The sequence below is a fragment of the Leptonotus elevatus genome, chromosome 15, assembly GCF_054856555.1.
Source record: "Leptonotus elevatus isolate MCC_2025b chromosome 15, RoL_Lele_1.0, whole genome shotgun sequence".
Classification (NCBI taxonomy): Eukaryota; Metazoa; Chordata; class Actinopteri; order Syngnathiformes; family Syngnathidae; genus Leptonotus; species Leptonotus elevatus.
The window spans coordinates 5,298,848-5,325,333 of NC_141253.1; the positions used below are offsets into that span (position 1 = coordinate 5,298,848).

A 26,486-nucleotide genomic window follows, 5' to 3' on the forward strand; every position below is an offset into this window, starting at 1 on the left:
AAAATGTAAGATGAGTTTCAAAATCTTTGCTTTATTATATATTTATGGTTTAAACTATCACTATAGGCTATTATAATTTAGAGGAATGTTAATTATTTACAATTTTACACTATCGTAGGGGTTTATTTGTATATCCTTCAATTAAAGTACAATTTTCCTCATTGGTTCATGTAACGCGACGTCTTTTTCTACTGCTAGCCTTAAATCCACAATACCAATCTGTTATCCCCCCCCCCCCCACCCCCCACCCCCGGTTCGACCACTATCGTTTTGTACAAACATTGTGGAGACGCGCAACGGCAAGAGAAGCACGCAGTCTATCACAATTGGAGTTTGCCAGCATCCACTTCAAACTTCCCACCCACCCCTCGCCCTCTCCCTCTCGCCGCTGCCAGTGGAAAATACCACAACAAATCACTCCCGGGTGCCAAGAGCTCGGGATACAGAGAAGCCCGACGCTGTGCTAGAAACGTTGCAGCGACGGGGCAACATTTTCACAACTAGCAAAGGGGGCCAAACGTTTGCAACCAATGCAAAAAAAAATAATTACAAAAAATACTCAAGCTAAGATCTAATCATGCAAACTAACAAAGATGACGACAGTGCCTTTCCTCCAAACCGCTAGCCAACCCTTGACATGAGCGATGAAGCCTAAAGAAGCGCAACGAAAAAACAAAAACATTTGAAAGACCGCACCAACTTCCGGACGCTTGAGTGTCAAGGAGGGGCGGAAATGCTCCCGATGAGCCAAAAGTGGTGGTGGTGGTCTAGTCCAGGGGTTCTCAAACCGCCAGCCGTAGCTTTGTAACCCGAATACTTCCTCCCTTAGCTTTGGGCCAATTAAATGAGCCAATGACTCATTTATCACGTAACTGACATCTCCGCATTAATTTTAAAGTTTTTTAACAAATGGCGTATTATTACAGGAATAAACTTCTTCTTTTTTTTTTTTAATAAAAGGAGTCTTTCCCAAAAATTTAAGGTGTTATACTGTATTGAAAGGATTCAGTTGTACTTTTGAAATTCCCTTGTTAGAATATTGCAACTAGAGCTGTCAATATTGATCGATTAATCGGCAAGTAATTGATTATCAAATTAATCGACAACTATTAATAATAGAGTGATCGTTTGGAGCCATTTTTTAATTAAAAATTGTCCAAATCATCAGATTTGAGCGTATCAACAGTAATTGTTAACTGATTTTTGTAGTCCTTCATGAAAGAAGACTGATTATCACCTGTGTTTAATCAAAATAAGACATTTACAAACATCTGTTTTTACTTTTGGAAAACAAACCTTTTTTTTTTTCTTTTTTAATCGCTGTACAATTACGAAGTACAAAATAACCGCCAATCACTGGTTAATAAACAGTAATCAAGTAAAAAATGCTTTAATGCTAACTTAAAATGAATCTGATTACAAAATATGTGATAGTGACAGCACTAATTGCAACTATCACAGAAAGATGAAAACGTAAAACCTATCGCTACAAATGTCTTAGTTCTTGCAAAGATGACTTTTCCGCCCTCTAAAAATTATAATTTTATTAGAACGTTACATTTTTTTTTTTATAACGCTTTTAAATTCCTACGCAATTTGAAATTAGTGGAAGCACTCCTCTTCAGCTGGTGACGTTAGATAAATATTGAAGTAACTTCAATAGAATTAGGTTACGTTGGTTTCCATCAAACAGGTCGGGAATATTTAGGTTGAAACAAAAACAAAATCATGTTGGGAGTCCGCAGACATTTGAGAACCCGTGGCCTAGTCGAACCCAATCAATTCGCTCAATGCAAAAGTCAAGAAACTGAGAGCCGATCGGACAACTAAGCGGTTAATGATCATCATCTTCTGAGCGTGGCGTCAGCACGTTAGCCGGGAGGATTACAACGCAGACATTCGCTGGCGGTGACAATGCAAAAGTCGAGTGTCGCACCGGATTGGCTGGGCTGGTAGAGGACTGGCCGGCTCACACCATGCTGTCTCCGGCGCCGGTGGCTTGGCTGGGCCTGTCGCAGGTGTGCTCCTTGTGTCTGAAGGCGTGCTGCTGCTGCTGGTGGCGCGAGCAGCATTCCGCGCCGGCGGCGGCCCCGCACACGCGCCGCTCCTCGTCGCTCTCCTCCTCCAGCCCCGAGCCGTCGTCCAGCTGGCAGACGCACACCTCGATCCCTGAGTCGCCGGTCACGTGCCGGCGGCGAGTGATAAGCTCGTCATCCTCCTCCTCGGGCGGATCCTCGGCGTTCTCCCGAGGAGCGGAGGACGGCGGCAAGGAGGAGGAGGAGGCGGCGTCCCGGTCGGAGTGTAAGGCATCGACGGACGGCCCGGGCTGCGCGGCTTGCGAGGGTTCTGGCGCCGCCGCCGCAGAGATGACGGGCTGACTAACTTGAGCAGGGGGAGCCTCGGGAGGGTTTTCAGAGTAAGGGGGCGGTGGGGTGGGAGGATGACCCACCACCTCCTCGTAGTCGGGAAGCTTGCAGTCATTCCAAAATCCTGACAGACAGAAGAGCAGCTTCGAAATTTGGGGCGGGGCTTCAGAGACATTTTCAAGCACCCTCATCAGATAGCCTGACACCGATTTAATATAGCCATGCAAATTGTTGAGACTGATATGGGGTTTTTTTTAGGGAGAAACTGATACCGAGGATGTAATGATAACGGCAATATTGTGATATCGTGATATTAAAACTGCCACAATATCGTCATCATCACGATATTAAAAGCAGCACATCTGTTTAAAAAAACAAAAGAAAGTTTGGTTGATTTCCATTTGTGCAGTTCTAGCACCCTCTAGTGGCTCGTTGTTTTTTAGTGCAGTTAAATTTTCACAAGACATGTTTTGGCCCTTCTATGTTTAAAATCCACGCTAATGGTCGGATGAAGACGAACGTAATATGCTTGTGAACCGAGTCAATATGTGGAGGAACTCAATGTGCATGCATTAGCAAGTAAGTGCCTCAATATTAAGTCTTATTAGAGATAGTAAGTTGTTTATATGCATTGCTGTTATGTACAAAAGCACAATATTGTGACCTTTTTTTAGATCGCCAAACTCCCCACAATATTGTATTATATATATATATAGATAATTTTTTTTTTTTTTTTTTACTTTTAAGCATATGTTTATTGAACAACGTTTAGAGCTTGTAAAATATTGGCGTTTAAAAAAAAAAAAATCTTAGTCAATAAACATCTTTGTTTTACAAATCGAACAAAAAGTTCAGGAATCAGTAGCATTCCTTCAAAAGTTACATAAATAAGTAAATAGCTCCCTATTCTTTGCTACAGTAAATAAAAGTGTTTTTTTATTTCAACATATCTATATAAAGGTGCAGAGAGTTCCCAGGGTCAGAAACATCTATAAAATTGAATAATTAGTTCCCTGATGTTTTTTTAATGAATATATTATCAGCTGTATGAGTCTTTCAAATGACCAATGCCGATATTCATCAAAGCACTGAATGTCGGCGCCGATAATTGACCCAGCCGATAATCAGTCCATGCCTACGCAATATAATGTTATTGCAAGAGTTGTACTGTCATTTAATTCACCAAAAGTTAAGCCACACTTTAGTTGGACACGAATACGTCACACCCGTCACACATTTTGCATTGATATAATGCACGTGTCTAATCGCGACACAAATTGACATTGAATTATCGCCCAGCCCTAGAACAGACTGTTGGAAATAACTTCATACAAGTTATACTAGAATTTAGGCTGCAGGTTGATTTCTGATGCTGTTTATGCCAGAACCAGAACTCCCATCATAAACCAAATCCCCCGATAACTCTTTTACTCACTGAGGTTAAGCGGTGGAGGTGAAATGAAGGAGCTGGAGGCACCCTGGTAAGCCATCAGGCTGATCTCCCGCTGCCGTTGCTCCTGCTGCAGCCGCATTTTCACCCTGCGGTGTCGATAGGCGCAGCAGCAGCTCAACATGATGATCAGGGTCCAAACTAACCAGAACCCTAAAAGATTGGGGTGGGGTCAGACACAGGTTTGCTGAAGAAACTAGTCAAATATACGATACGAATGAAACACTAACTTACACCAGAGCTCATAGTAATAAGTGCAGCATTCAGTCTCTCCGCAGCAGTATCCCATCTCGCAGCGGTATTGCTCATTGTTCACCCCGAAACAGAACTCCTTGGCCTAAATTGGAAAGAAAAAGCATGCACACAAACGATTTCCAGCGTGAGTCAAACATGTAAGCACTTGTGAAAGAGAAACTGTGTCAGAATGAATGAAAACAATAACATTGCTTAACGCAGCACAGCTAATCATAGCAGATTTCATGGAAATATTCCTCCCTTGTACTTGTGAACAATCTGATTGAATCCTCCGTATGAAAGTCTCGTGATTCCAGGACACAATGAGAATATCACTACTTTTCTGACTGTGAATTTTTTTTGCCAGTGTTTTGGAAAAATGTCAGATCCAAGTCACACACACGCACGAAAAAAAAAAGCCCATCTTTAATTTATTTATTTATTAGTTTAATTGATTTGTAACCAACATTGGACTCTTTAGCATTCACGCAAGACGTAATTTGGTCATCTCACGATTTTGAACTATGACTAATATTGTTCTAGGATGCTTATGCACGTTTTTAATAAAAATGGCATGTCAAGAAGAAGGCGAGTTGTAAGCAACGAGCATACAACACAACAAGTGTTAAACCCAAAATTAGGACGAAGTGGCAAAGTGAGACTTAATGTTTTAAACATAAAACGCAGTCCTGTGTTTTTAATCAGGCTTCAACCTAAAAAGTGAGCTAGGTTCAGACCAATACATTTAGCAATAAGTAAAATCACTAGTTTTTTTTAATTATTTTATTTATTTGTTTTCTACTGCCCCAGTGGATATAAACTTCCCGAAACAATGCTAAAATGTTTTAAATGTTGGAGGGGAAACGTACTTCATCCGTGTCTGGCAAAAGCCAGGCTAGCCCCTCGGCCTAGCAAGCTAATATCAACAGCCTCGAATAAAGCCGTCAAATAGCCGGGTGGCTTGCCCGTTAGCAAGAGCTAACGTTAATCTCGACCGCCTTCATCAAACTCCAAAATGGAGACATTCAACCAGCGTGTCACGGTAGTTGTTTGTGCTTCGTCCAAGTCTCCTCGCAAGTGACCATCGGCAAAATCTGGAAAAACTTTGAATAACTGACGTCATCCGCAGCGAACACAAGCTGAGCCGGAGTCAGTTTCCTTTGTGGAGCAGACAGCAAAAAAAAAGGATGGAGGTGAGGCCTTGGCCAAGCCCACGAGCCTCGGCCTCGACTGAGAGCGTCGACCGACCCCGGGAGCGCTCGCGTCGGCTTACCTGCACCAGACAGACCCCGGTACACAGTAGCCCTACAATGGATCCCAGTGTTTTCTGCGGCATCTTCCTGGGTTGTCAGCCGTCGACACGACGGAAACCATACAAGCAAAAGTGGATCAAATTTTGAAGAGGTGTCCAGGTGACTTCGGGTGGCCGTGTCGCTCAATTTAGCGGTTCCACCAGTCGCCTTCCGACATGTTTATGTTGTTTCTTGACTGAGATGGAGTAATATGAGAAACTGTAGGGGGCTCGGTGAGCTGCAGGGGGCGATGTGGACGTTGTTTTTGACTGAATAGATTGGATATTGACGTCATATTTCAAGTTCAAGGCTATTTTCTAGCTAACCTTTTGAATATGACGAAAATGTCAAAACTTAAAGCAAGTCAATTCATCTGTAAGGTCCTAGGAATAAATACAAAAATACTTAAAAATTTAAATGTTGTCTTTATTTTTTCTTTTAAATGGCTGTTTTGTTTGTAAAAGCGTTTAAAATGTTTTTTAACGTACTTTAAATAATTATGTGAAGCACATAATTGTATAAATGCAAATAAAACTACCTCACCTGGATTAAGCAAATCATAAATTAAGTCAGCCTGATAGTAATCCCGATGATTTGAATCTGGTGAGTTGAAGGAGGACTCGATAGTTTGACACCTGATTTAACATGTATTGCACATGTAATTGAAATAAAAATTGTACCTAAATGTATTTTTGAAAACAAACAAAAGATTAATGCAAATTAGTTTTAATTAAAAGTACAACTGGATTTATTTGCTGAATGTAAATATGGTTTTCCGCATATTCTAATTCAATGACATCCACCTGTAGTTCCTTAATAATAATAGCAATATTACAAATGCTGTGATATATAGCACATATTAATATTAAGGCGATCATATTTAATTAGAAGTTCCCTCACAGGTTGAATAAAGCATCTAGCTACAGTTACACTATCTATCTGATTGAGCTAATCATTTTATACATAAACAGAGTATTTTCTTTGTGGATGGTTTGATCTATTCTGTTGGATATTGTTCATGTACAGTATATTGCTTTTGTGTCCTCATTCTAGACAAATGATAGCCACAAAATATGCATACAATTTCAACACCGGGATGGAATAGTTTGTGATTTTTCATTCATTTGTCACGTTAACCAAATGTTGTTGTTGTTGTTGTTGTTGTTACTTACCGGTACTTGACGTCACGCAGCGTGCTGTGGTGCTGACAGCTGATCGTCCACATGGTCTCAACGTGATGTTAATCCAGTCAGCCTGAGCAGGAGCCACTAATTCGCCGGACGACATCATGGTAAGTTATCTTTTTCCACATTACCTGCATGCTTAATAATTGGTGAAGGAATATTTGTAATGTTTCTCCAGAAGGAAAGGGCAAGTGTATTCCATCAAAAGAAAGAGCGGGTACCGTTTTTGTCATTTCTGATTGCTGTAGTTTCACTGTAAATGCGTGTGGTCATGTACTTTTTGGACTTTCAGTTTTGAGTAACTTAGTGCAGTTTTTGTTTTTTAATATTTAATGTTATAGGAGAAAAAAAGAGAAAGGTGCAGAGATTTTTACTCTCCTTACATATTGACTAGTTCCTCACAGCCAAGCTTTAATAACCCGCAATCAACTGACTCCAATTTGTACGCGTGTGACTTGTTGCAGGGCGAAGTGACAGTGTTTTATTCTTGGCAGCGTGGGAAGTAAGTAGATTGAGCCAAAGCCTTCCTGAACTCTTTTTGGACCGTGTGTACATTCACGGTGTACATTCTTAATCTCATCCAGGGGGAGATTTCGCCACAACAATGCACACCACAGCAGCGGCAATAATAGTAGCAATACTTTCAGGTCGCGCATAATCTTTTCTGCTGTCAATAGTCCTGTACTGTAAACATCCTCACATTTTAACATTCTGAATGTTCATAAAAGGGAGTTAATCAGAAACACCCAGAGTTTATTAACTGAGTCTTGTCACATTATTTTAACTGTAACCCAATTTAGCTATCAGTAAAACCTAACTTTATCATTTTTGTCCATATGATCAATATATTATTTTTTTTTAAACGTGATTGGCTAATTCTGTACATAACCACACCCCCTGGTTACTATAAGAGGGTGTGCACACTTATGCAACTCTTTTTTTTTTCTTTTTTTCCTGCAGGGCCTGCTGTCCATCCTGCGGAGATTGAAGCAGCCTCAAGACCAGGAGGTGCGCTTGCTCCTGCTCGGCTTGGACAACGCCGGCAAGACCACGCTGCTCAAACAGCTGGCCGCCGAGGACATCAGCCACATCACGCCCACTCAGGTGACAAACACACACACACACAGAATATATATCCGTTAGCATAGCGCACGCGTTAGCGGTACCGACACCAGTCGTGTGAGAGCAGGGCTTCAATATCAAGAGCGTCCAGTCGTCTGGCTTCAAGTTGAACGTGTGGGACATTGGAGGACAGCGGAAGATTCGCCCCTACTGGAAGAACTACTTTGAGAATACACACGTGCTGGTATGGCTCGTTGCATCGTATGTCGACATATATATTATTATATGTATGATACTTGGTATCTATGATTGCAGATCTATGTGATTGACTGCTCGGACAAAAAGCGGTTTGAAGAGACAAGCTTGGTGAGATGATGGTTTAACTTTAAATTGACGTGCTTTTAAGATGTTTATTGGCACCAGTTTGGGTTTAGTGTAAAAGTAAACACACGGCAACAACAAAATACACACAAAATCAATGAATATTGAATAATCGTGTTTATAAATCATGATTTCAATATCAATCAAAATGATTGTAATTGTGATATTGCCCGACTTGTTTTACAGTTTAAAGATTTTAGGTTCCAATCTCAGCTAGGGTTACCCGCGTTCCTCATAAAGTCCAGTAAGATAACTTGTAACTCAAAACACGTATCGTAAATCATCTTTTCCTATTGAAATGCATTGAAATGCCATTAATTCGTTCCTGCATTCCACAAAAATGAAATAAAATACTGTAGTATGTATTGTAATGAGGAAAAATAGCACTCCCTAATATTTTACTTTATAAAACCATACATTAAGAGCATAATTATATTAAATTAAAAGTTTTTGTTCCAATATAATCGACAGATATAACAGTGTTGCCTCACTTTTCTAATAGGTGAATTTCCAAAAAGTAGACTTTTTAAATTTATTTATTTATTTTTCATTTTTGCGGTGATTTACGCATCTATTTTGCCATTCTGAACCCTACACACACACACACACAGCCCCCATATTTCTAAACACTTGTTACACTTAGTAAATTAAACTTTTAAAAAATCAATTTAAAATAAATACCGAGCTGCTGACGACAACAATGAATAACTACGTTCGAGTTTTTATCCTTCGAATGTAAAATAAAGTCAATCTGCCATAACCGAACCGCAAAATATTGAGGGAACGCTGTACTTTTTATTGAAACGTTTCAACTCCTCCCAGCTCATCAGTATGTCACTAATATGAGTCATTCTTTGCAGAGGATAAAAAATATATAACTGTGAGTATTGTTAAATTGCTTATTTAGACGTGTTGGTGCACTTTTTGAATCGAATCCATCACTCACTTCAAAAAAAAATCTTGCCCAATGTTTTGTTGACATTTGTCACAACTGCGAGTTTTTTTGCGCAGGAGCTGGCCGAGCTGCTGGAGGAGAACGACCTGGGAGGTGTGCCGCTGCTGGTTTTCGCCAACAAGCAGGACCTGAGCGCGGCCATGTCGGCCTCTGAGCTGGCCGAGGGTCTCAACCTGCACACGGTCCGAGATCGCATGTGGCAAGTCCAGGCCTGCTCCGCCGTCACCGCAGAAGGACTACAGGTACACATGCTAGTGCTACATGCAAACATACATGGTGTGAGTAGATGACCTCCCCCCCCTTCCTAAAATGGATAAAATACTGATTAGTGACTTGACGTCTTTGTCATCATTTCTCCCATTTTTGAAGTTTAATGGGAAATAACCCTCTCAGATAAAATTTTACATCACTGCAAAACAACAACAGTAAACCCTCTGCTAAAAAAAACAACCTCTTTTCCACATGCAGTAATGAATCCCACTAAATCTTTAAATTATTCCCATTCAGGATGGCATGAACTGGGTGTGCAGGAATATAAGGTTTCGCAAGAAATGAAGATCGGATGAGTCTCGCTCAATCCAACTTGTATAATATGACTTGCTTTGTCAATCACTGATGTTGTAAACATCTTGTGCTAATTTACATCCCCTTGTAAACTGCACTCACTGTATATAATGTAAATATGACCCTCATTTAGCTGAAAATTGTGGACAAGATGCTAAAAGTAAATGGAATGATGAAAACAACTGACAAAAAAAAAAATCTTACGGGTGTAGTGATCAGAAGTAAACTCTAGAGGGAGACCTCTCACCGATCCCAAATATACCTCTTGTGCAGTAGTTTGTAATATTCTACTTTTCTACATTGGATTTGTATTTCTAGTTATCAATTAATGTAATAGTACCAAAAAACAAATTACAAATTACAATGGATTGATTGGTAAAATGGCTGAAAATTTACCCTTTATGTAGATTCAATGGTGGGGTTTCTGCCCATTTGGTCAAAAATGCCATTCTGCAAAAAAAAAAAAAAAAGTAAACGCAAACATATGATGGCCCAAAATTCTGAAATTTATTTATTGTAAAATTTTGTGTAAATGTGTAATTTGGTGCTTCACAAGTGTTTAGAAATGTCGCCAAAATAAAATAAAATATTGTGGGACTTGAGAGTGATTTAATTGGGGGCCCAAATGTGTTTTCGGGGTATTCAGACTCCTAACTGAAAAATCACCCACCCCCAAATGACATTTCGCAACAGCCACAGACTTGGAGAAAAATGAGATTCGAAGAATGAAGATTCGCCGCATTATAGCCTGGCTGTAAAAGTATGAGTTTTTTTATATTAGTTATTGCTAACAATGCTACGTACCTGGAGGACAGGCAAGGCGACTTAATTCATAGAGCACATTTCACACAGCAAGACAACTCCATGTGCTTCACACAACCAAAAACACAACATCTAAAAGCATTAAGAAACAAAACAACTGAAGACATTCGCAAAGCAACGAGAAAAGGAGCTTTTTAATATGACTGAAATAATGTACATCCACAACGATTAAGGACATTTACAAATGGAAATACCACAGCGGGCAAAAAATTATTTAGCGACAGTTGTGGACCTTGGGACAGCCTTTCACACAAACAAATGTAAATGTCATCATGGAGTCAGGTTTGAAGGTTTTTCTACCTTGTTGACCGGAAAAAAGCCCTTGGGAAACTCGTTGGTTGCCTATTTTTCGGGTTCGGACTGGTTCTCGAGGTGTCGTTTTTTGGGGAGATTTACGACATTCCTGGTTGGAAAAAGACGGGACTCTGGAAGGCCCTCAGCCAAATGTATTGAAATGGGGGGGGCAAAATCCCCCAAATTTGTAATCTTAATGAACACATTTGCAGTGGACCCCGTTGCATTTGTTTTCAGTTTGTCTTTAGCGGCACATTTTCAACATTAATCCAAAGTGACCAAGTGCTCCGCTGTGGTCCGACAGGACATTTACATAAAAACCTTTTTCCACGACTAATAGCTGGCCGCTACAATTTGCATTTATATAGGTCCCTTCATAGCGACATGATTTGGTGCCTTTGCCCATGATAAAATAAACCTCCTTTGGCCTTGAGTTACTGGCCTGCTGCCACCCGTGTAAGCTTGGCTGCTTTTAATGAGAGCAGAAATCCCCAAAACGGACTCGTACAGTCATCCAGGATCAGCTTCATGTTTTCAAGGAGCACGATTGCCCAAGTTGCCCTTCATCTATCCGAGAGGTCACGTGTTCGATATTAAGCCAATATTTTTGACTCGGAGTGCAAAAGGACAGCTATGTATGATTTTGAATATAGGTTCTCAACCTGGGATCTGGGGACCTCTAGTGGTTCACCAGCCATATTTCACTGGTCCACAAAATTATTCATAACAAAAGTGCATTTCTACACAGGTGGCCAATAATACAAACAATAGTGTAAATCAATTACTCCTCTGACATTAGCATTGGGTCATATAATACCACTTTGAGGAATTCAATTATTATTTTTATTATTTTTGGACAATAATATGTTTTATGCAGACCCACCAGTCTAAATATGGTATTCTGGTTAATATTGCTCTAGTGGTATATGAGTTAAGCGGCAAATCCAGCCGTTTTTATCCATCACGGGGGCGGCCATTTTGCCATTTGCTGTCAACTGAAGATGACATCACTGTTGCTCAGGTCTCAGCAGGGTTATTATAGTTTTGGAATTTTCATTTTAGTTAGTTTCGATTTTGATTTTGATTTTTTTTTTTTGTTAGTTTTGATTAGTTTTCAGGGTGAATCTGTTTTGTTTTGTTTTAATTTGTTACAGTATTAGTTTTAGTTTAAACATTTTTTTTAAAAACACCATGGTAAAAATAAATCTGTTTTAAATCCTCCCGAAAGGCTTATGCATTAAATGAATTACCAATTACCAAAGACTAAAACAAAGGGCATTTTCACTATAATTATCATTAGTTTTAGTTAGTTTTGTAAAATTCCAATTTAAAGTTTCAGTTGGTTTTTGTTTTCTTAAAAACATTTTTGTTTTAAATGTAATTTTGTCAACAAAAATGTTTTCATTTTATTTTAGTTTTAATGTTGAGACCCTGGGTCTCAAGTAACAACTAATCACAGCTCAGTTTAAAAAAAACAGGTGAGCTGTGATTGGTCATTGCCTGAGCAACATTGATGTCATCTTCTCGTTGACAGCAAGTGGCAAAATGGCCGCCCTCTGAAATGGATTATAACGGCTGGATTTTGTTTCATAACTCATATTCCAAAAATGCAACATTAATCAGAATGTCATGTTTAGACTAGTGAGGTCACATATAACATTGTCGAGAAATGTTTAAGGTTGACTTGCGAGAAATCTGACATACCGGCATGAATAAAGACATTTTCTTTACAAAACGTAATTTTTTTATTTTCAAGATTGTTGTCAGATTTTTGCTTTCCTGAGTAAAATGTGTAATATTACAAGAATAAATCAGCATTTTTGAAATTGAATTGTCCAAATATTGTTAGCCTATAAGCGCAATGTGTTTGCTAATTGTGTCTGTGTGGATTCCAGGTAAGGCATTGAATCAAGGAGACTGGACTCTTCTTCTTTGTTGAATTGCGTTTTTGTCTCATTTTCCGAAAACATTCAAAAATGAGCGAGGCAATAATGCTAGCAGGTTAACAATATGACTTTCTTTGACTTTAATATCATAGTAGTGCGACTTTATCTTGGAAAACTACAACCTTTTGCTTGTAAAATTTGGGCTTTTCATCCCAACAAAATATAGTTTTAAATTCAAACTTTTTCTCTTAAAAACAAACTTTCTCTGCTTTTCTCTCAAACATTTCTCTATTTAATTCCATTCACATTCAACAAATTATTTCTCTCCAAAAATGAATTTGTTTGTGCTTATTGTTGTCATTTGAGAACTTCTGATTGTCTTCAGTGAAGCTAACGTGGGAGGAAGCCTGAGCCGAGATTCGAACCCTCGACCGGAAAGTCATGCTAACCAATGAACCACTGTACTATCCAGCTCATGCAAATATCAACGACTCAGTTCCAGAAGGTCTCCAAAGGAGAAGAAAGTCATGAATAAGGAAATGAAAGTCCGCCATGTGAGACTGAAAATAAAACGGCACCCCCGCCCCGCCTTCTCGTCTCCCACCGGGTTGCTTAATCATTAACATCAAATCCATGTGATAATCAGCCAAGCTTTAAGGAAAAATAGAGCCAATTACACACCGAGGTAGGCTGAGATCTTTCCAATTTCATATCAAACAATGGCATTTTCGCGTTAAGCGCCCTTGCCATCCCCTAAGAACCAAAGTGGATTTTATTTTTATTTTTTTCGGCCCCCCCCAAATAGAGCGGATTGGGGCGTCAGAGTTGTGGTTAAGTGTTTGGCTCAATCTCAGCGAAATGAGAGGCAGTCAGGCCTGCAGAGGGTCATAAATCACAGGACTTTCCCAGCCACTGGGCCCTGAACGCCGGCCTCCCACACGGGGGGACGGCGAGGCCGCAGTCTGATTGACTCCTGTGGCCTCAGAGGGCGGAGAAAGGTGAGAATATCCCGTGACTTAATTACAGCCGAGACAGACTCACACTTGGCAGATCGGGTCGGCGTTAGATCATTTCATTAAAAAAAAGTAACTTGTGTTATAATCTCCTTGCAGTCAATCTAAGTGGATTTCCCTGATCAACGTTGATGGAAATTGACTTCAGTTAAATATATTGAACTCATTCACTGCCATTGACGGCTATAGACGTCAAAAATTCATTTGAACTATTTCTATTAGTTTAAAACAAATGCCGCTTTTGCTAACAAGAGTATGAAAACCTAGAAAAAATGTCATTGTAAATTTAGAAAAGATATAAAATTTGTGATTAATCGTTAGTTAACGAGTGAAGTCATGTGATTAATTAATTACAATTTTAAAAAATTACTATAATTAAAAACAATATATTAAAAATAAGGGCCGTTTAATCATAATTAATCGCATGATAATTTTATATCAATTATTAATGTACAATAAAAAAATATAGGTTTTCAAAAAAAATGGAATGAAAAATTGTTAAACTAATAGAAATAGTTCACATGAATTTTTTACGTCTATAGTCGTCAATGGCAGTGAATTAGTTCAAACTAATACATAGGTGTACATATCATGATAATGCGTTAAACTACAAATTAGAAAATGTTTTTAAAAAATTTAATTGTCAAATAAAATAAATAAATAGTTGTAAAGATATTTTTGGGCAAATTGTTACAATGAGCAGATCACCCCAGGACATTTTTCCACATGCATTTACATCCAAATTATTTTTACAGCATCTGTTTTAACAAGCACGACATCAAATTTCCCTCGCTGACATCTTGTTGACTTCTTTTGACTGCGAGCAGGTCGAAACGGATGGAAAAAAAACGACAGCGTTTTATTGGACGTGATGCAGGTGCTGGTAGCTTGTCAAGCATTTACACAACTATCTGTAATTCATGCCAATAGATACAGTAACAAAAAAAAAAAAAGTCGTTTATTAAGAGTCTTGTCTTTGATTAAAAATTAGTGGGCACCAGTCACTAAAAGGAAATAGGCCCGGGCTGCAATTACATGCTCATGGGTTGTTTGTTTGGCCAGCCGAGTCCCTCCTGGCTCGTTCCCGGGACACTCCTTTATGATGGAGCAGCAGATAAGTGCTGCTAGTGGATGATAAAACTAATCGCAAATATCCACATTCCTCCCTTAGTTCCTTTGATGCGTTTGTGTGAGCGTGTGTTATAATAAAACTAGAGTGAGTCACAAAAAAGCGTGGGGACTATCAAAATGATTTGGGGGTGGGGGATGGGGGGGCTTTATTAGCCCGGGGGATAGCAGCGAACACCGCTCCTGGGGAGTGGATCAGAAAATAGTGAGGGTCCAATGCAGGGGGGAAGCCCAGTTGGGGGTCCTCTCCGCTCCGTTTGATGCTCGGCTTAGGCGGAGAGTCTGAGGAACTGACCAACATATACGAAGTACAAAATGACCACCAATCACTGGTTAATAAACAGTAATCATTGATTTTATAACTTGGAGTGACAACAGGGTTCAAAGTTGACACATATTTGTATGAAGCAAAAAGCAGAAATTGACAAATAAAATGAATAGGGAAACTTTTAACCTCTAAATTTTCATTGTGAGGGTAAAAAATATTTGAATAAATGTCGTATTACTGCTATTTTAGTTAATTGTGATTTCTAGGTTCACCTTTAACTATTAATTAAAATCCCCAAATGTTTTATCTTTTCTTTTTTTCCCTTTTTTTTTATTCACTGCCATTGACGGTTATAAACGTCCAAAAATTATTTTAACTATTTCTATTAGTTTTTTCCCCACTTTTGTTAAGAGTATGAAAACCTAGATTTTTTTTATTGCACATTTAGAACCGATATAAAATGTGTAATTAATCGTGAGTTAACTAGTGAAGTCATGCGATTAATTACAATTAAAAAATGTAATCGCCTCTTGCCCCTAATTTTTAATCATCTTTTTCTTTTTTTTAATGAATTTATGGCAGTGAAGGTGTTACAATGTTACACAATCCAAACATACATATCAAACATTTTTATAGCAAAATAAGAAACCAAGAATTAAACACAAAACCCTCTCGGTTTCCAAGGTCGTTTAAAAATCGAGCTCATAAAGTCTATGAGCAAAGATACAAACATTGCCAAAAACACACTTCTTTCAAAAAAATAATAATTCTTTAACATGCTTGGATATATCACTAAAAGCATTAGAAATATATTTCAAAAGTAGTTTTTGAACAACATTCATTCATTATCCGTCATGCTTATCTTCAGTGTAATATCAACAAATCACAAGTGGACATGCTACATGCTAATGCTAATACATCATCTGTGTTCGAGTAGCCAACATGACGTGAGCGCGTCCACTTAGCTGCTCACATCCTTGCCAGCGGGAAAATCACGTCCACCAGATAATAACAACAGCAAATCAATCAACGGCAGACCGACTGCCGTCCGGCTCGCCGCTCGCGCAAAGGTCACAGTTCACACTCTTGACCCCTCGCCGACCTTTCACTGCCAACTGCACCGGCAGGAAATAACACTTTCCCTCATCCAAAACGTTTCCCGGATTTACTGATTGTTCTTATCATTTGACGGATTCGCTCCACTTCTCTTTTCTTGTCTTCGCGCTGCAAACTACACCCCCCCATCCATGCCCCCCCCCCGCTTGTCCCACCACTCTTGTCCCTGCCTGCCGCTCATAATTTGACTTTTTATCACCTCGCGCTGAGAGAGGGACGCGGCGCCATCCGTCACCGCGGCCGCACGCTGACAACTGCGCGCACATGCATGGATTTTTACATTTGACTCAATCGGCGGAATTACTTCACTGTAACCGATTCGATATTCCGCAAATGAGCCGACCGGGCACGCGCTCCTTCGGAATAGCCTTCATCGATTCCGCTAGGCCTCGGAGCTCGGATACTTGGGAAGAAAAACACAATTAATCATTTCACTTGTAGGATTCACATGTTCGGGTGCTTAAGTCTATCGGAAGCATGTTGACATTTGGAATAATTATTTTTTTACGACCAAATAACATAATGAGCTCACATGTTGCACACACGATTGCTATTTTTTTCTCTCCAATATTATAATTGCAGTTTATTGCTGTATCAAATATGACACAAATCAAAAGTTATATATGGAAGTTGATTTAAAAAATATATATTTTTTTATTTTTATTTTTTGGGGTTCAACAGGACCAATAAAATAAATAAATTTACAAAGAATCTGAATGTTATTATTTCATAGGCCAGGCTTTACAGGGTTAAATAAAATATAAAAGCCTACCATCATATTTTCTCAAATTGGAGCCTTCGCGATCGGAAAAATTGTTTCGATTACATTGCGATGTCGATTTGTATTTGATTAATTGTTCAGCCTTAACCCATGTCCAAAACTGAACGTGAAGTCCGCCACTTTGGTCCGCAGCAGCCATTTTGTTTTTCGAAGCGGCCATTTTAGGCAAATTCCCAAAGCTCATGCACGTGATTTTGATCAAATAAATCATTTATCGTCCATTTATTTACCGTCCGTGCTCGAAACTGAACAGGTTTTGTTTTTGCTACGAAGCTGACACTTTACGGCTCATAATTGACTAAAGCCTACAAGTGAATTTGTTCAAATAAGCTCAGATTTCATAAATGTCTGGCGGAGAACATCAACATATTAGGAAAATTAATAAGTGTATGGACTCCAGAAAGAAAACCTACTCAGCTAAAGAGAACCAGAACCGGAAATGAATTACGTTACGCTCCGCCAAGAGGAGTGGCCTATGGTGTTAAAATTGGATAAAATAATATGTGTTTTTAAGCCCTGAGTTCTGATTTTACATTTTTGAGATCTACACAATTATCCTCTTTAATCAACTTAGCTTTGCTTCTAGACAACAAAAGATAGCTTACTGCTTTACACAATATGAATTTAAGAAATAACAATTCTTGATGATATCGTCATAATTTTTATTGCTTATTTCAGGTCCCTGGGATCAAACTGTTTTAAAAAATAAATAATAATAATAAAAAAAAAAAGCTCCACAAACACAAAACTAGAAAATTGCTCCTCAAATGAAGTCATCGATTCGCAAAACTGCTCCGCAAACACCCCCCCCCCCCCCCCCACGAGCATTGATTGTATTTTAACAACAAGACTGCTGCATTTCTATTTAAAGAGAGAGGAAAGGGGAAATATATATTTTTTTAATTTTGTTTGTACATTGCTGCAGCCTTTTATGGCTTGCGTGCGCGCGCGTGCGTGTGCGTGCGAGCGAGGCAGCGAAAAGAGGGAATAGAAAAGAGGTGGAGAGCGTTCTCAATTTCCTTCTAAAAAGAAAATTCATTTGCAGTTGCTAATGTAATGTCATCGTTGTGTTTACCGAGCGTGGATGATGTATAGGGGATGTTGCATTGAGTGAGACTGCTTAATGATGCATAGAATTAAGTCTGTGGCTTTCAGCTGAGCTCCCATACTCCCCCCCCCCCCCCCCACACGCAGACACACACACTCCCTTCCTGCTTCCTCCTGTTTTACCTCCTTTAATCCCCCCCCCCCTCTCCCTTCTCCCCTCTCCTCCCCCCTTCTCCTCCTCACCTCGGCAGTCTCTCTCTTCTTTCCACTCCTGTCGTGGACTGCTGGCCACACGTTGCTCTGTGCTCTGTTGCCTTACTCCATCCATCACTGTGAGGGAGGGGGGGCGGGGGGGCGCAATGTACTGTAGTGGGGGGAGGGGGGGGGGGGTATAAAGAAAAGGAGTAAAAATAACATGCGGTTAAAGAACAAGAAGTAGGATGAAAACACACATCGGTTGTTGACACTGCAGGGCCGAGTTTGAAACGCCATGTGAATACTTATTGGAGAATTCATGAGGTACACGTGCACGGCCAAAGGCAAGATTGCTACGCAAAAAGCTATATAAAAAGTCGACACACCCCTGTTCAAATTCTAGGTTTTGGCGATATACAATAAAGGTGAGCAAGATAAATCATTTCAAAACTTTTTCCTCTTTTACTTTTTTCAAGAGTGAGAGTGAACATAAAAAAAGTTAAAGTTGCACAAGTGTGCACACCCTCCTATAACTGGAATGTGGTCGCATTCTGAATCGACCAATCTTGGCCATGCTTCCAAAAAAGCTTTTTTGGCCAAGTATATTACTGCTTATTAGGGGTGGGAATCTTTGAATGTCTCACGATTCGATTCGATTCCGATTTTTGGGTGTGCGATTCGATTCCGAATCAATTTTCATGAAGAAGGATTTTTTTGGATTGACAATGACTTTTGCTTCAATTTATAGATGTGCAAAGAATCGTAATAATCTACTCCAGTCTGACTCGCTAATGCTAATTAGCGTGCTACTCGCGGCACTTTTATCACTCAAAAGAATGGCTCCACGCTGCAAAAAAAACAACTTTTATTGGAATAACTTGATCGTGACTTTTTCCTTCTACTCTCTAATGTGGCTACAACTTAGCAGTGTATCAGACCGCGTGGAACCACACTGCCCCTAAGTGGCCAAATCAGGTACAACATGAACAGCGCTCACAATAAAGGCACACACAAACAAAGGCAAGACAGTATAAAATATTTAAATAAAATCGTTTTTGGGACATTTAAAATTCTGATTAATATTGCATTTGTGAAATATGAATTAAGCAGCCAAATCCATTTGTTTTTATCCATCACAGACGGCGGCCATTTTGCCACTTGCTGTCGAGTAAAAATGACATCAGTTACTCAGGGCTCAGGTAACAACCAATCACGACTCAGCTTCAGAGAAGAGGTGAGCTGTGATTGATCGTTGCCTGAGCCCTGAGTAACTGTGATGTCATTTTTAGTTAACAAAAATCTGCCAAAATGGCCGCCCTCTGAAGTGTATAAAAACAAGGGGATTTTGCTGCTTAATTCATATTCCACAAACACAATATTAATCAGTATGCCATGTTTAGAATAGTGTGGGTGCATACAGCATATTATTGGAAAGAACTTTTGTGGGGCATTTTTCTGTCTTTACAAAAATAAATATGCTCATATGTCAGTGGAATGTTTTGGTTTGCTTAAGTGTCAAGTGAATGTTAAATTCACATAAATACTGCAAAAAATGTTTTACATATGAGCTTTTGTAAATTTATATCACTAGCACGAGATAAAGAAGCCTGCTCTTCTTCGTGTCTTCTTTGGTCTACATGACTGTATTTTATAGTAGCTACTGCCTCCTGGTGGCCAATGCGGACCACACCATACAAAACTGCATAATTCAATAAAATAGCTTAATTCTTATTTGTGTTATTATTACTCCATGTTTTTAATATAATACAATATTGTGGAGTGCCATTTGTCGTCATTAAGAACAAACATGTACATGGCACTCTTTGCGTAGCAGCCGTAAAAACGCCATTTTTTCCCCGCAACATGTCCACTTTGAAGCGTGTGACGTTTACACAATAGGAGAGCAGTAAAAGGTCTCGTTAGGACGAACAACACAAAACACACGCGGGTTGTCCGACGTCATTTTGTGTACGTGTGCGTGTTGATTTTCTCTTCCTCTCAGTCACTCAGTCAGTCCGGCTATGATGCGTTCTGTCCGGCCTCATTCATCATCCCCGCCACACACACACACACACAACAAAATTATTATTTCTCTGACGGGCGAGTGCTTGAAAACAAATCCATTTCTCTGGCCATCAATTTATCATTTGGAATGGCGGAGTCACAGTTGAGTTGTAAGGGCCGACCGACACGTGTGCGCGCGCGCGTTTGCACTTTTGCGCGTGCGTGCGTACGGGCAGATCTGCAAGTGGATTGTGTGTTTGAGAGATCACTGTGAATTTGAGAGATTTTTCAAAGTGTGTGCACACGCGCGCGTGTCCTTCTTCACCTGACGTCTGTGATAATTTATCACTCCTCCGAGCTTGGCTGACAAACTATTTGCAGGAAAATGAGTTTTTCCGCTACGGATTTGTCCTCTGGGAATAGAAAAAGGGGAGCTGCTGCATGTGTGTGTGTGTACGTGTGTGCTTTATTCCATCACGTAGAGATGAATGTTTGCACACACACACGCGCGCGCGCAGGCACGCGCACTCAAAGGGACTTGAGGTCTCCAGTATTTATTGGGGGGAGGAGAAGGAGGAGGGGAGGTGTTTGAAGATAAATGAGGTAAATTAATAGAGTCACTGAGGGAAAAGATCCGCTTCCGCACCAGCAGATCTGCTAGTGACGCACACACACACACACACCTAGCGCACCCACCCCCCCACCCCCTCCTCCCCCAAACTCCTTGTCATCCCCCTGTGCCCCCATTTGCCCTCCTGCTAGATGACAAATGTAACAGTGGGCCACACAGCCATCAGAGCATAATGTCAGCCGAGATCAACACCGGCACAATATCACGACAGCAACACACGCGTGTGCGCGTGCGCGTAGCCGCCATTACCAAAATGGCTGACTGGGGGAGTGGGGGGGGGGGGAGTGGGGGTCACCAGATTCCATTCTCACTTTCAAGCTCATCAAGCAAGATATTGACAATGTGCTTGGCGGAGAATTACACGACAGTAAAGGCCTAATTAGGCGGCCGTTACCCTGGGCCATCCATAATCGTCCCAACACGACGCAGCGGTGGGTGGGACGACGCCCCAAAAATAAATCTCACCTCACCGACCCACCCCTCCCCCCCCCCACCACCCACCCCAAATGCCTGTTAGCATTACTGTGTTAACATTTCTCTCCACTTTTATTGTCGGCTGACATCAGCTAAACGGCAGCCAGCTTGTCGGTCTAATGAATGTAATAAGTAGCCCCATTTGTGGAGTTTAAAAAAAGACTTTTCATTTGGTGAAAAAAAAGAAGCTCTTTGAGATAAAAAAAAAAAAGAAGAAAAAAAAGTCTGATTGTGTTGCGTGTATTTAAGAGATAATTAGCGTAATTCCGCACCATTGTGCAGATGCCACAATGAAATAGGCATGAATGGCCACCAAAAGTGTTTGAAATAGCAAACTATGCAACATGCGTAATCGCTCAAGATGATGTTTAGTCCAACTCAATTCAGTTTCTTAAAAAAAAGATTTGTTTCGCCCCACACACATTTTTTTTTTGAAAAATGTCACTTTTATAAACTCATTTAATAAAGCATTAAATAGATTGTGCGTCATGACTTAATGCTGCAATCCAATTCAAAGTGCTACCTCCTTCTAGTTTGCCAGTCTTGGCCACCGGGAGGCAGTAGAGTGTAACACAACCACGCACACACGAATGAAGAAGAAGAAGAAGAAGAAGCTCCTTTGACAAAACTACTCAGTATGTTTTGGGGGGGGCGTTTGTTTTGTTTTTTCTTTCTACAAAATGTAACATAAGAGTTGAAGAAAGAAAAAGAAAAATTGAAGAAAGAAAAGTATCAGTAGGTTGCTGTAATATTATTATATATTAAAGAATACATGCCTGTGCGAATTGTTTATTGTTTTATTATCTTTCTACCATCTGTGTTCAAATATTAATTGCTTAAAAAGTTGTACAACAATACTACCTGTCAGCATTTCCACTCAAATTGGTTTTAATTTAAAAGGCGCGAGTACAGCAAATGGAACACAAGGAATCGTTCCACTTTAAAAAATAGATCGACATATTTATGGAATCTTCTTTTATTGGAGAGATATATGTTTGAAGGAAGGAAGTTCATTCATTTGTGTAACAACAAACTCGTCGCATCGTACCGTCTCGAAATGACTCATGAGTCGCACCATATTGGATGAACCGTAAACCTGCTGTTTGTATGCTCAAAAAAAAAAAAGATTATGGAACACTGTTATGATTTACAATATGTTAATATAATAATACATTTTGAGCCAAATACTGTTTAGTAGCCTCGTCCTCGTGCTCTGACTCCCGCAGATGAGATCGTAATGACAGCATGTTGCCATATGGAGGACGGCCATGTTTGGGGTTGTTGATGCTCGTCCTCCATGTTGTCATGTCTTGACCCCCCCCCCCACCACCACAGACCCGCACCATCTGTTTCACTCCCTCATCTCTTTCTCTTCATCTCGGCCGTCTCATTGTCCCCTCTATTTCCGCTTTGAGTTTGCCCTTTAACCCTGCCGCCCAACCGAACCCTCCCCTCCTTTTTTACTCCCATCAGCACCCCAAATCTTCTTGTTCTTCTCTTAAACGCCCCCCAATACCCCCCCCCCCCCCCCCCCCGGCACTGGTTTCCAGTCTTTTCGGGCGGCTAACAACTGTTGCCGGCAAGCGGCACACAAAATCCCAGCATGCCGGCCTTTGTGCGGCGCACAAAGGCACGCAGGCTGTTAGCAACAGGAAGGCTCGCCCCGCGACTGATGTTCGGGCCGCATGGGTCGACGGCGGGGCCAACACCTCCGCCTCAGTGGTGGGAAGTAACCAAATACAAATACTTTGTTACTGCACTTAAGCATCTGCACTTGACTATTTATTTTTCTGATGACTTTTATTCTCCTGAATTTGAAAAGAGATATCTGAAGTTTCAATGTTTTATTCAGTCAAAATGGGCTCACTACTCCAAATTGAAACAAGCACCATATTCCTCATCGATGGTCTTATTAAATAAACGTTTTTATGATGTTTACTCAAAAGATTGTCCATGTAATCTGAAAAAAAAAAGTACATACAAATGAGATGTATTTTTCCATAACCTTATCGGTACTTATTGTGTATTTTTTCCTGTTATCATTCAAATTTTTTTGTTAGCCAGTTCACATCGTTAGCAAAGCTATGGCTAACACGTCATTTTGATAGCATAAAAGCCAGAGCCAACTCTAGCTCGCTTTAACTTTTCAATAAGAACAAGACAAGATAAAGGAAAAATAATTATCGTATCGTATTTGTGCAAATTTTTCAAGGAGAAGTTGTTTTACACGAGCATAATGACTGGACATAACAGACTAGTTAGCTAGCTAGCTAGCCAGCTAGCTAAAGAGAGGTTTTTTTTCTCTTTTTATTCTGGCCAAGTTATCATAATGGATACTGTGTATACATTTTTGTACACAAGTACATTTGACTTTTTTTTTTAAACTTTTACTTAAAGTTGCAATATGGAACTTTTTTTCCCCAAATAACTTTACAATAAGCTTTTTATTTGACCGTTTATGACTGAAATGCCTTCTTATTAGTAGATTAACACCTTAGCTGTTCACAATGGGTACTCCTGCAAGCATCTGGCCAATAGTTTTCAGACTGGATTCGGGTTCGAATTTCCCGCGCCCTGTCTGCGGATGTGACGTCATGTGCGTGGTGTGTGTGTGAAGAACGGTATGTGCAGTTTCATTTTTCGTCAGCAGGTGGCAGATGGAATATTCTAAGTTCAGTAGCTTTAAGTAAAAAGTGTTGAATCAGTACTTTTACTTTTACTGTACTAGAGTATCTGCACTAGAGCACTACTTTTTCATACCCAAATTCATAATATACCAAAGTACAAAGTATGAGTACTTTTGCCGAGTAAGGCGAGTCTGACGGACACACTCCGGTAATTGCGACATCAGAGCGACTGGTCCGAGCTTGTCCTGCTGCCTGGGCATCACGTGCCGTTTCCATGGAGATGGGACAAGGGTTCTAAACAAGGAGTGGTGTCATGGCTGGTCCCAAACGATCACACACACTACTAAAGTAAAGGGTGCGTAGTCGCCATGGTAATGACAGGGATTTCCTCGTCATGTCAATCCAATGGATGCTATTTATATTTGTTGGCCACCGGGGGGCAGCATTAGACGGGGCAAAGGTCCTCAGTGAACCGCAGTAATCATTTTTCATAGAGGATAAAGAATATATGACTGTTAGTATTTGCTATATTGTGGGTCTATTTCATCAGTATGAGTAGCTTCGAACCCCTTGTTAGATCCAAATCTTGACCCAACATGCTGGGTCAAAATCCCAGAACCTAATGGGTAGAAATAACCCAGCATTGACTCGGCCCCTTTTGGACCCAGCACTTGGTTAGCCATTTCAACCAGTTAAGCCGTTTTTCAGTATGTATCAAATTCCATTAGCATGCCAATGAAATTTTCCGTTTATGTTAGCATTAAGCTAGGGGCTCTTCACTCACTTGACACGAAACTTCAATTAGGATTGACATGAAACAGCTTTGGGAGCTTCTTCTTTTTTTTGTTTTTGTGACAAACTGCTGCTCACGGTGAAGCGAGTGGAGTTGAATTCCACTTGCGAGGAAATGTAAAATGTGTGTTTTCAGCACTTGCGAGGAATCCGCGGGCCTAATGGGCTCATCAATAGCGAGGCTATTATGACCTCATTATCTGCCTCATCTCGACTCACTGACCACAAACACACATGCGCCCACTTATAAAATTGTCATTAAGTGGGCTTTTCCCCGGGAAGCATTTATTTTAAGGGGAGGGGAGGGGGAGGGGGAGGGGGGGGGCGTCCTGGCAGAGACACGAGCAGCTTTTTATTTATTTTTTTACACTTTGTTTTATATTGCTTCATATTTTATGGCGGGATTTTTAGCTTAATCAAGCATTAAAATAAAGAAATGTCTTCTTTTTTTTTGTGAAGAAGCAAAAAGAGCCACCTGTCAACTAATCAATGAAACACGTTGTACAGTGTTGCTGTGACCTTTCACCTTATATTGACACCTGTCCCCGCAGGTCACGGTGCTTTTTTTTTCCTTTTTCTTTTTTCTTGCAAATCCGGACAGGGACCGAAAACAAACAACAAGACCCCCACCCAGCTACCCCCGCCACCACCACACTTTTTACACGCTCATCAATGCCAAGTTTGATCTCAATTCAACTCAATTTATAGTATACTTTAAAACAAGTATAAGGAGTAAACATCAATCGTGCAATAAAAAATAATTACACAAAATCAATTAATAAATATCACAAATAAAATTAATATGACATAGTAAAAATTGGAAGTTATCTTTATTGTGTATTTTCTTATTTTTCCGCATATGTTAAATACCTCTATTGTATATCACTGGAAATTATTACCTAGCTTTTTTTTTTTAATCAAAATAGTTTTTACACATTTACACATGCATTTTTTATTTTAAATGACAACATCCTTTTACAGGATTTTTTTGTCTTGCAGCGGTGTTTTTTTTTTTTTTTTTTTTTTTACTCAACACGTTTTACTGTCGTTTTCTTGAAAAGCTGAAATACAGTTAGCAATCACTTATCATGTTTATGTGTCATGAAATTCGATTAAAAAAAACAATAGATGGATTATTAATATTATTGAAAATAAATTATTTTTTATGAATGGATTTTTTTTCACACTGAAACTGTCGAACCACTCAAAAATTATATGCAGCCTATATATACTTACATATACAATAATATATTTTTGCATGGAAATTGAGCAATTTGTTTATGAGAACACCCCCTCTAAAAAAAAAAGAAAGAAAGAAAAAAGGTGTGTATGTGTGTGTGCGTGCATCCCCTTGGCAAAAGGAGCCCTATCATTAACCGCAATAATCCACACAGTATCATGACGGTTGATAGTAATCTGTAGTTGTTGTTTTTCTAATCCCTTGTTAAACTCCCGCTAACCTCTCTGTGCTGTCAATTTGTCCCTGCAGGCGTCATCTTGTGTATTTACAGCCACACTCGCCCGCATTGTTTTACATTAGAGGAAGAAAAGACATCAAGCGCCCCCCCCCCCCAACAAAAAAAAAATCGCTTCTTGCACTTTTTATTTATAAAAAAAAAAAATTAAAAAAGAGGAAAAAGAGCAACGAAAAAAAGAGATCATATGAATATTAAGCATGCAGGCCCACCGCGGGGGCGTCTCATTGCTGTCATTAGAGGTGTCGTGTTTGTTTAACAGGCTGCTGAGAACAACCTGAACAACCTTTGCAAGTGTTGGCCCCCTGCTGACAGCTGACGCGAGGCCTGCAGACTTACGAAGTTCTTTTGTTTTTGGGGTTTTTAAGTCCTCTCACATTCTCCACAGAAAAATACACAATCCTGCCCAAGAAAAATACTATTAAGTCATAAAAAAAAAAAAAAA

General features: G+C 39.8%; 2 protein-coding genes across 4 annotated transcripts; one reads left to right on the top strand and one right to left on the bottom strand.

The window, feature by feature from the left end:
* Window positions 1-355: 355 nt before the first annotated feature.
* On the bottom strand, window positions 356-5,588 carry wbp1 (WW domain binding protein 1). 2 transcript variants are annotated; one of them, XM_086097704.1, is made up of 4 exons: window positions 5,324-5,588; window positions 4,051-4,153; window positions 3,802-3,969; window positions 356-2,490 (listed from the first exon to the last, which is right to left on the bottom strand). In XM_086097704.1, the coding sequence occupies exons 1-4, from the start codon at window positions 5,384-5,386 to the stop codon at window positions 1,970-1,972; spliced, it is 855 nt and encodes a 284-aa protein (XP_085953830.1). In that variant the 5' UTR covers window positions 5,387-5,588; the 3' UTR covers window positions 356-1,969. The 2 variants fall into 2 exon arrangements, with proteins under 2 accessions (XP_085953830.1, XP_085953831.1); XM_086097705.1 differs by lacking the exon at window positions 5,324-5,588 and adding an exon at window positions 4,920-5,252.
* Window positions 5,589-6,493: 905 nt separating this feature from the next.
* Window positions 6,494-13,028, top strand: LOC147161701 (ADP-ribosylation factor-like protein 3). 2 transcript variants are annotated; one of them, XM_086097707.1, is made up of 6 exons: window positions 6,494-6,633; window positions 7,487-7,630; window positions 7,716-7,832; window positions 7,904-7,954; window positions 8,981-9,166; window positions 12,876-13,028. In XM_086097707.1, exons 1-6 carry the CDS (start codon window positions 6,631-6,633, stop codon window positions 12,876-12,878), a joined length of 504 nt encoding a protein of 167 aa, XP_085953833.1. In that variant the 5' UTR covers window positions 6,494-6,630; the 3' UTR covers window positions 12,879-13,028. The 2 variants fall into 2 exon arrangements, with proteins under 2 accessions (XP_085953833.1, XP_085953832.1); XM_086097706.1 differs by lacking the exon at window positions 12,876-13,028 and adding an exon at window positions 9,432-10,085.
* The last annotated feature ends 13,458 nt before the right edge of the window (window positions 13,029-26,486 follow it).

What these genes read in the sequence shown, in the direction of transcription:
- LOC147161701 (XM_086097706.1), top strand. An exon ending in GCCACATCACGCCCACTCAG is followed by an intron (nt 7,631 to 7,715) that starts GTGACAAACACA and finishes GTGTGAGAGCAG; the next exon opens with GGCTTCAATATCAAGAGCGT. An exon ending in TCACCGCAGAAGGACTACAG is followed by an intron (nt 9,167 to 9,431) that starts GTACACATGCTA and finishes ATTCCCATTCAG; the next exon opens with GATGGCATGAACTGGGTGTG.
- wbp1 (XM_086097704.1), bottom strand. Translation starts at nt 5,386, where the DNA reads ATGCCGCAGAAAACACTGGGATCCATTGTAGGGCTACTGTGTACCGGG. An exon ending in CCGGGGTCTGTCTGGTGCAG is followed by an intron (nt 4,154 to 5,323) that starts GTAAGCCGACGC and finishes TTTCCAATTTAG; the next exon opens with GCCAAGGAGTTCTGTTTCGG. An exon ending in ACCTCCACCGCTTAACCTCA is followed by an intron (nt 2,491 to 3,801) that starts GTGAGTAAAAGA and finishes TCTGTCTGTCAG; the next exon opens with GATTTTGGAATGACTGCAAG.